Source organism: Camelina sativa, chromosome 16 (assembly GCF_030686135.1).
Source record: "Camelina sativa cultivar CO46 ecotype springtype chromosome 16, ASM3068613v1".
Lineage (NCBI taxonomy): Eukaryota > Viridiplantae > Streptophyta > Magnoliopsida > Brassicales > Brassicaceae > Camelina > Camelina sativa.
In genome coordinates, this window is record NC_141895.1 from 5,193,461 (window position 1) to 5,206,517 (window position 13,057).

Below are 13,057 nucleotides of genomic sequence, written 5' to 3' on the forward strand. Positions count from 1 at the left end.
ATTAATCCATATATTAATTGGTTATATCGAAATATTGGGTGCAATTATAATTGGGGATATTCGAAATCCATATATTAATTGATGACACTTAAATATTGGGTACAACCTTAATTGGGGATTTTCGAAATTGATAATTGATAATTGATACTCCCTCTGGTTTTTTTTACTTGTCATTCTAGACTAAAAATTTTGTTTTCCAATACTTGTCGTTTTAGGTTTCCAATGCATATGTTTGACAAAAATACCAATTTTATCCCAACTATTTTAATGATTTGACCAATAAAAAAATTAGAAAATGTATTAAAGAAAGGGTATAATAGAACATTGATCTACTTTCTTAATTTGTGTGCAAAGCTCTAGAATGACAAGTAAAAAAAACCGGTGGGAGTAATTGATAATTGATAATTGATATATTAATGGTAACAAATAAAATCATCGATAAACACGTATTATCACGTTGTTTCTATAAGATTTAGTCCTTTATCACGTTGTTTCCAAATATCTTTAAACACAATATTACAAATTTATATTTCACAGATTTTATTAATAGACCGCATCGTTACACAAGTTATTAAAGGGATAAAAATATATTGTGAATCATAAAAAACGAATAAGATCTTCCTAATTAACAAGATTAATCGATATCTCTGAGATCGTATTCTGAAATTAAAAATAAAATCTTAATCAGAATTTTCAAAATTTTGTATAAGATAAATTTAACAAATGTTATAGCACGGATAATTATCTAGAATCATTAACAATATAAAACTTATAAAATATGTATCTTTTTTGAAGCTATTATATTTAGCATATGATTTTATTGCATAGTGTTTTATCCAAAAAAAACTTTTAAAAACAATTACATAAATTGCATTATATATAAAAATTACAATATAAATAAAATAAATTTCAACCCATGCTCTAGCACGGATCTTAAGTCACCTATAGAAAATTATAAACAAAAGAAATGCGATATTAATATCATTAACAAACATTTATTTTATCCGTAATAAAATATTTAAAGAGATGAGACCAGTGATCTACTTTATGTGTAATAGAGGCAGGATCCAATCCAAAGGTGGAACCCAAAACACCCACTAATTGCGTTCATAAAGATGCGGAAGACTATTTTTAATCCGACAATTGATTAAGCTGGCAGAAAGGATATTGGCTGAAATAAGTTAGAACACCAACGGGCTTAATTTAGTTAGTGTACAAAAACGATAGAATGAAAAGTAAACAAACTAAACTTCAATTTTCATTGATGTACAAAAAACTAATAAGTATAAAATAACTAGTTGTCAAAGCAAATAAATTAGCAAGTAATATTCATATTGGATCATTTTTTTTTTCTTTTTTATGTAAACTTAAAAGTTAAAACTCTCAAAATTGGTTTATTTGAGTCAATCAATAATATGTTGGCAAAACATAAAAATAAAATGTAAAATATCATTTTTTTTTTACCAAACCGATGGGATATTCACAATGAAGAAGAGTAGCAAGTGGTAGTTCTTTAAGACAATCTTCGATTTTTTTTTTCCAATTTTTTCAGTCCAATTTTTTTTCTTTAATTAAGTGTATTAAAAGACATTAATTGAATGATCCAATATGAATATGAATATGTAGATTAAAAGAAAAGAAAAATAAAAAACCTAAACTTACAAAGTCACAGTTACAACGGAGGTCCAAGACCAAGAGTAGAGGATGAGAATGATTGAAGATTGTGGTGCGGCAGATTTACTCATCGAAGGTGTCCCTTCTTGTCTACCATAAATAATGTTCTCTAGCTTTGGCTTTATGAGTACCACTTTTATTTATTTTACTCTTCTTTAAGTACTCGTCATTATTATTTCTATAACGTTAAATTATTTCTTTTTTTGCATGCGCTATCCATTGACCAACATCTAAAACATTTCGTCGTGATAAGGTCTTCCACAATCTAAACCAAACGTCAAAGTAACTGGTTTTATAACGATATCACTAAACTATCATCTAGTTTTGGCAATACGTAACATTGTATTTGTAAACTAAAACCTAAGTTATGGTATTCGATTCAATATGAGGCGTCTAGTTCAGATTATATGAAGTAACTATAGTATCATGTTACTACTATCAGGACCCCACTCACTAAAAAAGAAGGCAAGATTCACTTCTCAAGAGTCAAGAACTTTAGTTAGTAACGCAAAAACTTAGGCCGTAAGCTAGAAACAACAATGGCCACCTCATATGGATGGAGACAGGAAGAACTACGAGATGACCCACTTTCCAAAAGTACATACTTCTCTCACGTGGCCCGCCACTTCTTCAATTATCATTCACCATTTCAATCATTCATCGCTAACTCTCTTTTTTCTCTTATTTTTATGTCTACATTTATTAGCTAAACGACATACAAGTTATAAGTTATAACCAAATTACACTTTCTTAATTTGGTTCTATAGGATAAAAATGAAAATACCTTGTTGCTTTATACAATGTGGTATTCTCTGCCGACAATATAATGAAAATAATTGATCGAGCCAAGTGGTAGTAAATTAATCTTATGACCTTCAATCGTTATCCTATTAGTTGAGCCTGTTAATCTTAATCGTTCCAAAACTTACATGGCATATAATAATTTCACAAATTTGATGCATTTCCATCAAATCAGATTAATCATAAAATATATTTTGATAAGAAAAAAAAAAGGGAATTGCGGCTACACCCCGATTGATTGTGATAAAACAAGAAGGTGGTGACATTTATATATACTACATTTATATTAAGCTAAACGAATCAAACCATTTGAGATATAGCTTGACTAACCATCTAACTGCCACTTGATTATTTCGTTTTTCTTTTCACTTGAAAGCGAAACATTAACCAGTATTTTTGTGACTTTTTCCTGTTCTGTCTACATCACAAAAGCCTAATTAACCTGAGTGAAACATTTTTTTATAAATAAGATCATAGTTATGATCATATCATATGCATGGATGATGGATATGTGCATGGATCTAAGTAGACATATGCAAGTGAGGCGCAGAGATTAGCTAGACACGAGACATATGCACGTGTTCCTCTGTCTACGTCCGCATCCTAAGCAACAAAATTTGTGAAACCAAATAATTAATATCAATAAAATAATCCTGTGTAGCCTTGGATTCCTCACACTTTCGACTTTGGCTTTCTGTATGATACATTGTAATACACTAATAATTTAAATGTAAATTACATAACATTGTACAAAAAATAATTGAGAAAAATTGGATGATAGATTCCAAACTGAAAGATGAACAAAGATCTATTTATTTACATATACAGTTAGAAATTGAGATATCATATCAGTGTGATAAAAAACCACTTAACACCCATCATAGGTAGCTCTGGTACGTACGTAGTAGCCGAAGCCGTTTGTGTCTTGCGACCCAAATTCTTCGAACCTTGCTAGGGACGAGAGTATTTTTTTTACGTTTTTTTTTTGGCTCAACATCAACTTTCATTATCCAAATCAGTTTATACTTGATTTATCCACTCTTACAAGAGATTTAACCCAATTTGGTTCAATAGAATATAGCTTAGGGTCATAATTCTGAAAAGAAAGAGACTCATTCGCTATTCTATCCGCCACCACGATTACAAACTCTAGAAACAAAAGAGATTTTATACTCCTGAAAGTTATGCAACAAAGCTTTTATATCTTGAAGTGAAGGAGCATAGGCCGGCCATAATTCATCCTGGTTGATTAAGTTAACTGCCCCCAATGAATCCGATTCAAAAATAACTCTGTTGTAGTTCAATCGGATCATCGATCTTATCGCTTGCCTCAAAGCCTCCAATTCTACTTCCAGTACTGATCTTGCTCTCTGAACAGCTTGTGCGCCTAACCATAAAACCATTCCTCCCTTGTCCCGGAGGACCCAACCTGTTCCACTTGGATTGCCTTCACCGGTCCAAGCTCCATCAGTATTACACTTAACCCAATGATCTGGAGGTGGACGCCAAACCAATCTTTCATCTAAAGGATGTCGAGTAATAGTATTGGCTTCAGCCAAGTCATCAAGTCCCTTTCTCTGACTCCATTCCGTCGCTTCTTCCTGCGCTTTGTTCACTGTATCCATTGCATTGAAGTCCTTCCCTTGGAAAATGAAAACATTTCTAGACTTCCAGATTCGCCACAGTAACCACGGGATAGTCAAATCAAGACCATCTAACTGAGGGACTTGGGACTTTATATTCAGGACATGGTACATGTTTTCATAAATAGAGTTACTCCAATTACCACTTGGTGGAGCCGAAATAGGAGAAAGAGCCCAAACCTGACGTGCATAGGTGCATTGAAAGAGTAGGTGATTAACTGTTTCTTCCGCACAGGGACACCTTGCACAACTACTATCTCTAGACAAATGTCGAGAGGATAAGTTCTGAGCAACTGATATGCAATTAGTCAGGCATTTCCACAAAAAATGTTGAATTTTATGACTCGTCTCTGTTTTCCAGACCTGATGAATGAGCGGATTTAGGCTTGGTTGATCCACTACTTGGGGCCGTTTCCTTGGAATGATGATCTGAGTGAGAACCCAATATCCAGATTTGACAGAGTAATGCCCAGTCCTAGCAAAATCCCAAGTATAACCATCCTTACTTCTTGCATCCCTCGGCCTCAAATCCTTAATCAACCGCCTATTTTCCTCCGAGCAAACAGTTTCCAGAATATCTCTCCTCCAATCTCTTCTATCATTACTCATTAAATCGCTTACTTGAGCTAAAGAGGACACATGAGAGTACAAATGAGATGGAACCTGATTTACTTTTTGTAGACATCTTGCAGGTTTTGTATTGAGCCATGGATCATTCCAAATATCAGTCGATTCCCCATTGCCAATTACTCGTCTCACACCTTGTTTCATTAGTTCTTGAGCTTCAAATATACTGGGCCACGCATAAGAAGGTCTGGAACCCAATTTTGCTTGAAGGGGATTCGTTTTACTAAAATAACGACTCTTAAAAACTCTGGCCATCAATGTATCAGGTCTGGTAAGCATTCTCCAAAGCTGCTTTCCTAGCAAGGCAATATTAAAAGCCTCAATATCTTTGAATCCCAGGCCTCCTTGCTGTTTAGGTATACTTAATTTGTCCCAAGCCTTCCAGTGCAGTCCTTTTGAGTTCTGCTTGTTAGTCCACCAAAAGTCAGCCTTTACTGAAATTAATTGTTGACATACCACTTTCGGAAGCTTAAAACAGGCCATCGTGTGGGTAGGCAATTCCAATGCAACCGACTTCAACATAATCTCTTTACCACCAGATGATAGAAAGTTTGAGTGCCATCCATTTACCTTCTGCTGGAGTCGATCTTTCAGGAATGCCAGAATAGTAACCTTTGAACCACCAAATGCTTCAGGTAGACCAAGATAGAAGCCATCACCACCTTCTTCCTTTATTCCAGTAAGGTTTTTGATCCAAGGCCTCCTAACTTCCGGTACTTTCTTCCCAAAGTAGATACTAGACTTCTGGTAGTTGATCCGCTGTCCAGAGGCTAAACTATATTCCTCAAGCATCCCCATTAAACATTGAAGCTCTTCATCTTTATGTTGACAGTAGAAAATGCTATCATCAGCAAACAAGAGATGGGACACAGGAGGGGCGCCTCTTGCTACTTTCAAACCAGAGATCCTCCCATCATTCTCTGCCTTTTGTAACATACGAACAAGCATTTCAGTGCATAGAAAAAAAAGGTACAGTGAAAGCGGGTCACCCTGCCTCAATCCCCTCGTCGGATTAATCTCTCCATAAGGTGTTCCATTAATGAGAACTTGATAGTTGACAGACGTCACACAACCCATAATAAGAGAAACCCATTTGTCTAAGAAGCCCAACAACGTCAGCGAGTCCTGTAGAAATTGCCATTGGACTCTATCGAAAGCTTTTGAAATGTCTGTCTTAATCGCTAGGAAGTCCTCTGAACATTTGTTATTGGAATTAAGAGCATGTAGGAGCTCATGCGCCACCAGTATATTATCAGAGATTAGCCTTCCTTGAATAAAAGCTGCTTGAGTATCCGACACAATACCTGGCAGAACCTTCTTGAGTCTGTTAGCCAACACCTTAGCTATAATCTTGTAGATCACATTACTCAAGCTAATTGGTCGATACTCAGATAGTTTCACTGACTTGAGCTTCTTAGGGATGAGGCAAATGTTGGTTTTATTCATCTCTCTGTCTATGGATCCTGTTCTGAAGAAATCCTGAACCAGCTCCACAATCTGAACCCCCAACACATCCCAAAATTCTTGATAAAAATGCCCTGTTAAGCCATCGGGGCCAGGGCTCTTATTCGGATTTATCTGGAAAACTGCCTTTCTAACTTCTTCCATTGTTACGGGTTGTAAAAGCTGATCGTTTTGAAGTAGAGAGATGGTGTTACCTTCACCAATCTTATCGCAGATCTGAAGACCAACATCATCTGAAGTGAATAGCAACCGGAAGTAATGCTCAACAAGCTTTCCCAAATCAGTGTCCGCATACCATTCTTTTCCTTCCTCGTCTATCAGGCATCAAATTCTATTTTGAGCTCGTCGGTTTTTGGTTGCTTCGTGAAAGAACTTGGTATTTCTATCACCATTGTTGAGCCAGGTGAGTCTGCTCTTATCCTTCCAGAACTGTTCTTCATTCCAATATTCCTGGTTTAGTTCCATTTTGAGTCTAGAGAGCTCGTCATGACTAAAGGTCACTTGTCTCGTGGCAAGGTCGATTTGACCGTGTAGATATTGGATCCTCTTGGAAGAGTTAGGTTGATTATCTCTCTTCCATCTAGAGATAACCTTTCTACACTCTGCTAGTTTCTCCATCATTGTACCCTGAATAATATCTCCCTCTCTTTTCCAGAAACCAGAAATGAGCTCTTTAAAACCTTCTCTGGATTTCCATCTTTGATCATACTTGAAAGAAGCCCATTTCTTAAAGTGTTCTCCCATCATACATGTAATCGAGGGACTATGATCAGAGCTCACCTTCCTTAAATAAATCACTTGTGCTTGAGGGAATAGCTCCATCAAGAATTGATTAGCTACGGTACGATCCAGTCGACATTGCACTAACTTATCATTCCGATTACCATACCAAGAATATTGATAACCTTTGTGTTGGAATTCCCACACACCACAAGCTCGAAGCATTTGTCTAAAAGACTCACAAGAATCATCTTTCCTGGTTGGGCCTCCTATTTTTTCCGATGGGTCTACCAGCTCATTGAAGTCTCCAGTTAATATCCAAGGGTCCCTTCGTTGCACTCCAATCCGAGAGAGCCTCTCCCACAAAGCTCCTCTTTCACTCTGAATCGGTTCCCCATAAACACATGTCAGAAAAAACTCATTTCTCTGCCAAGAGACAATGGTATCAATAAGCCGCTTATCCGACTGCAAAATCTTCACTGAAACTGACTCCTTCCACATTAGGGCTAATCCTCCACTCTTTCCTATTGGTTCCACTGTGTGAAGATCAAAGTACCCCAAGTGATTGACAACATTCTCCAAATAATCTCTCCTTTTTTTGGTCCCACAGAGGAATGTGACCTCTGGGAAATACCGACCTCGTATTTCCCTCAGGTGTCGAACTGTAGGGGTATTCCCCACCCCCTGACAGTTCCAGCTCAATATTCTCATATTGATTTCGAAGGGTTGGAATTAATCATCAACCCTTCTTTCAAATTTGCTCTACGTTTACCAACAAATATAGAGTGAAGGTAATCTGGAGACTTAGCTGCCATAGAGACAGAATGATTCGTCAAACGAGCTGCTACTGGAGCAGAATGATCAGCATAAGAAGTAGAGCCTACTATTCCAAGATTGGAGCTCGAGGCATGAGAGCTTAGCCTTTCAAAGACAGATGGTGAAGACTTTTTATTGCCTCCTGATGAACCTTTCTGACTCGAGCTTGCTAGGGTATCATCCTTGGTACCAAGTCTTTCAAACACTGATGGAGTTTGGTCCGGAAGTTCAGCTTGTTCAATCCTAGCTTTTTTTGCTTGCCTGCCTCCACTGTTACTCAGCCTCCTTCGCTTTGAAGGTGTACATGTGGATTCTCCGGAGCTTTTTGAAAAATAACCTTTAGAGGCTCCTTGTAATTTGTTGCCTATCACAAGTTCCTTTGGACGCCATTTCTGGATTGGCCTAGTTCTATTCCCTTGGGAAGTTTTTTTGGGACATTGTAGACTGTCATGGATCTGCTTTTTCTGCGTAGGAGGCTCATATTGCTCAGATTGGGATTCAAAGGATCTTCGTGAAGTATGTTGCTGCTCCTGATCTTCCTCCAAGATTATGCTCTTCCCTTTTCTTTTTGACCGACCAAGTCCCTTGTGCATATCCTTCTTGACACCTCTCTTCTGAGCAGATCGTTGTGTAATCTCCGATGGGCAAGAAGATTGATCATGAGTAAGTCTCATGTAAGAGAAGCACACTTTCAGCAATTTCTCATACTCAAGCTCCACTTTAATTACTTCTCCAGATGAAAACTTGACATTCTTGACAAAATCTAGTGGCTCATCAGCTTTGAACCAAGCCCTTGCCCTTACATACTCAATAGAAGATGAGTTTTTCGCATGGAGCTCAACCGCTTCTATCTGACCTTTTGGCTTGATGATGCTTTCCACTGCTTGTTTCTTAAGAAGGTGAATAGGAATATTCCTAATACGAACCCAAAAAAGGATTCGATTGAGAAAGTCTGGGCCTGGATTAGGTTTCCACTGATCTAGAAAAACTATCCAGCCGTTGACGAACCAAGGTCCACGAAATAAAACATGATACAAGTCTCCCTCCGATTCAAAGATAAACTGAACCTTGTTATCTCCGACACCTCGACCTTTAACTCTATCATCAAGACCCTAGATTGATGGAAGGGCTTTTACCAAAGCACCCACTTTGTGAGCCGAGGGATTCAGACCCTTGACAATAACGCTCATCGAGTTTTCCTCAATCAAATCTCTATTTTCCAGATCTGGGACTTCCACTAGCTCCTCAGTATGAAGTAAGTTACGCTCTCTTAGCTCCTCCATTAGCGAGAGCTCTTTCTTCTTTCTTGGTCGATTCATTATCGCAAGCTTCGAACCAGATCTAATTAGATTCTCCGAAAAGCAACCAAAGTAAAGTAAAGAATAACACTTGAGGCCAATAGGACCTATTGAGCCGCAATAGAAAGGAGTCTAATCACAGATTGAATTCTAGGATCTCAAGAATCGAAAATAGGAATCACCGTCACAAGCCCCTCAAGAGAAACCCTAGTCGCCGCCATTTTCCCCCAAAGACGCGGTCTAGCGAACAGAGATGAGTATTTTTTTTACGTTTGTTACGGGTTTTGGAGAATTTACGAACCGAATGATATCGACACAGCCACGTTACTTCAAAGTTAAGATCATCATGTTATAAATTCAGTTGAGGCAAAACAAAAAAAACAATGTACACTCACTCATATGCACACACACACGAAACAATGCATCTGTAAGATTCGCATAAACATACAAAAAAATGGAGTAAAATAAATTAAAAGTGAGGAGACAAATATTCTAAGAAAAAACTTAGAAAATAAAAAAGACATAAAATAGCGTCACACCTACTCTTTCTTCTACACCTTTAGTATCTCTCTCTCCCCTGTCTTCATACTCCTTTACACTACTCCTCTCCCCTCCAATGGTGTAATCACCCATTTACTAACTTCCTCCATCTCTCTCTCTCTTCATACCAAAGTCTTGTGCAATGGCGGCGCGAAAACTAGGTTCATTGTTACGTCAATACTTTTTCTCACTATGCTTCCTCTTCCTCGGTTGCTTCTTCTTCCCCAAAGGCGCAGACTGTAAACAAAAGAGGAGGAAGAAGAAGCTCAGAACAGTCTCTTTATCATCTTCAGGTTCAGCTCTATCCTCTTCTTGGACGTACTTAAAACGAGTTTTCTTATCCACGACAAGGATATCTAAATCACGTAACCAAACACACCCTAACTGTACGTTAACATCAGCAAGATCATCACAGAACTCTCTTGTCACCCTCGTCCAACCCGAAACAACCACAACAAACCAACCCGACCCGGATACCCGTACCCAACAACAACCCGAGTTCGAGATCTCGTATTCCGATCACAACAATCCTCTGTTTCTCCTCCCTCTACGAAACGAGATTTTCCCTTGCAACTCGTGCGGCGAGATTTTCGCGAGAACCAACCTCCTCGAGAGCCACATCGCGATCAAACACGCCGTGTCGGAGCTAATCGCCGGCGAGTCGAGCACGAACATCGTCGAGATCATATTCAAATCAGGCTGGCCTAATGGCAAATCGCCGGAGATCAACCGGATCTTAAAAATCCACAACAGCCAGAAGATTCTCACCAGATTCGAGGAGTACCGCGAGTTCGTCAAAGCCAAAGCCGCTCGATCGCGGTGGGAAGACGAGCGTTGCGTCGCCGACGGTAACGAGCTTTTACGATTCTACTGCTCGACGTTCATGTGCGATCTAGGTCAAAACGGTAAATCGAATCTCTGCGGTCATCAGTACTGCAGCGTGTGCGGTATCATCGGATCCGGATTCTCGCCGAAGCTCGACGGGATCGCGACGCTCGCGACGGGGTGGAGAGGACACGTGGCGGTGCCGGAGGAGGTCGAGGAAGAGTTTGGGTTTATGAACGTGAAAAGGGCCATGTTGGTTTGTCGGGTTGTAGCGGGTCGGGTCGGGTGTGATTTGATGATTGATGACGTGGATAAGAGTGAAGGTGGAGGAGGAGGAGGGTATGATTCTCTGGTTGGGCAGAGTGGGAGCAAGAGTGGGGCGCTTTTGAGGATCGACGATGATGAGCTCTTGGTGTTTAATCCAAGGGCTGTGCTTCCTTGTTTTGTTATAGTCTATACGGTGTAAAACCGGTTTTGTGATTCTGTCTCTCTGTGTTGTTTGTTTATATTTTGGTTTGTGAGGATTTTGGTTTGATTAACCGGTTTAGAAGTTAATAGTGAAGAAGAAGTGTGAACGCTTTTTTAGTTTGTTTGCAAAAATGGTAAAATTATTGTGGTGACTAAAAGATTCGAAGATACCTTTTAAGTCTAGTGTCTATTTTTTTTTTTTTTTTGTTATAGTCGATTTCGTTGAATCCAACATACATTAGCAGAAGACCAAATGAAAGAGAGGTTAACTAAACCACCACTAGATGATCCTTCTCCTTTTTGTTCCTTTGTTGAATAATTATTGATTTAGAGGAAGAAAATGCTTGACAACTATGTGAATATAAAAAAAAAAACTTTAACTAAAAAGTAAACACTTTCTTTAAGAAACGAAAGATAAATTTTATCAAAGAATTGGGAAAGTGATGAAAACAGACAATTTCATTTGATGCTTTTTCAATTTAATTAAAGTTTGTTTTTCTTTTTTCAATAATAATATTTGTGGGCTAGCAATACATTCCATGAGATGTATATAGATCCATAAATACGGCAAGTTGGCAACAAATTGAACTAGTGAATTTTTTGTTTTGTCTTTGGGGTTTTGTGTTAATTGATCATCATGGTAGCACATCACAAACCTGTTTTGTAGAGAATAAGACAAACATAGTGAACTTTTTGGTATGGACATGCCAATTTCTCACGTTATAGGCGCAAATTTTTCTATCTTTATTTTCTTGTTGATATTTCGGTTAGAGAAGTAATGCAACTTTTATGGTTCCCTATACTTAAGATGTAGAAACTCAAATTACATAGCTATTCTAGAGCGTAATAACTTGTGAGACATTTTTAAAAGAAAAGAAAAAAGATCTTGTCAGACATTCATTACATAAAAATGCGTCTCATACTTACATTTATATAGGTCCAAATCGCGTTAAACATAACTTGATCGTGTGCATTATGGCATTAACAATGATTATGTCGTTTTTAAAATTAGAAACCAATAGCATGACAAAGCCACCAACACATATTATGATCATTTCATTTGAACACTTCTATAGATATCTCATATACAATAATACTAAGTAATAAACGATTTCTTTACAGGCCTAAGAACGTGAATGATAAACGAATTAACCAAATGAATCGAACAATTGCTCCACCAACTTAACGAGGCTAAATTAAAGTACAAAAAGGCCTTAAACGATATCGAGTGAAAGGTTTGAGTATCCTATACCTTTGAATCCAAAAGAGTCAAAATTGCAAGTTGTAACAAAGATATCAACTAGACACCTAGCACAAATTTTCGTGCATTATGATGATCCTTTCACTTTTTTTTTTTTTGGTACAATCTCAAATTTAATAATAGAAAGATGCAGACCTTCTTGTTTGCAGTCACTGATGCCAAAAATAAAAGTTAAATAGGTTTTAGAGATCATGCAAAATAATAGTGAACTATATGCAAAGTGAAATGAAAATAGGACCTTAGAGATAAACTTATGAGAGCACACAATTAAGACCCAAAATACAAAAGTTATGTGGCAGAGAAATTAAGAATCTCAAGAAATTTTGGGATTTCTAAATTAGTTATGATACATGAACTATCTAGTTTAGGTTTTTTAAGTAGATAGATTCAATGTTGCAACTTGCAACACATAATTGGTCTTTGAAAAAAAGTATTGCCTTAAAAATCCTAGTAAAAAACCATGGTATTTGAACTTTTATCATAATTATATCGATATTTCATTTGCATATATTGATGAATGCAAATACGAGAAAAAAAATCAGAACATAACCTTGTCTAATTGCACCAAAATGTTGCAACACTCATTTGGTGCAACATTTTGATTTTTTAGCTTCATCTTTAAGCTTTTATTGTAATATTGATTTTTTATTGGTTAGAGATCGAACGTGGTATCAAATGATTTTAAAAAACAAAGAAATTCATATCACTTAAGTGACAGAAATACAATCGAGTGAGTTGCAAAAAAAAAAACTCACATGAATACACCAATATCCACTAAAACACTTTCAAAGAACAATACATTAAACAACTGTAAACTAAATCTAAGATATAATTAATAGCCTTTAAAAAGACAAATTATGAGTTTGTGAAAGTAGAACCAAAAAAGAAAATTTTTTAGGAGAGACATCAAAACATAAGAA

General features: G+C 37.2%; 1 protein-coding gene across 1 annotated transcript; it reads left to right on the forward strand.

Annotated features, from left to right (window-relative positions):
- The first annotated feature begins 9,369 nt into the window (after positions 1–9,369).
- LOC104749911 (uncharacterized) lies at positions 9,370–11,034 on the forward strand. Its single transcript, XM_010471623.3, has one exon. It carries the CDS (start codon positions 9,726–9,728, stop codon positions 10,872–10,874), a length of 1,149 nt encoding a protein of 382 aa, XP_010469925.1. The 5' UTR covers positions 9,370–9,725; the 3' UTR covers positions 10,875–11,034.
- The last annotated feature ends 2,023 nt before the right edge of the window (positions 11,035–13,057 follow it).

What these genes read in the sequence shown, in the direction of transcription:
- LOC104749911 (XM_010471623.3), top strand. Translation starts at nt 9,726, where the DNA reads ATGGCGGCGCGAAAACTAGGTTCATTGTTACGTCAATACTTTTTCTCA.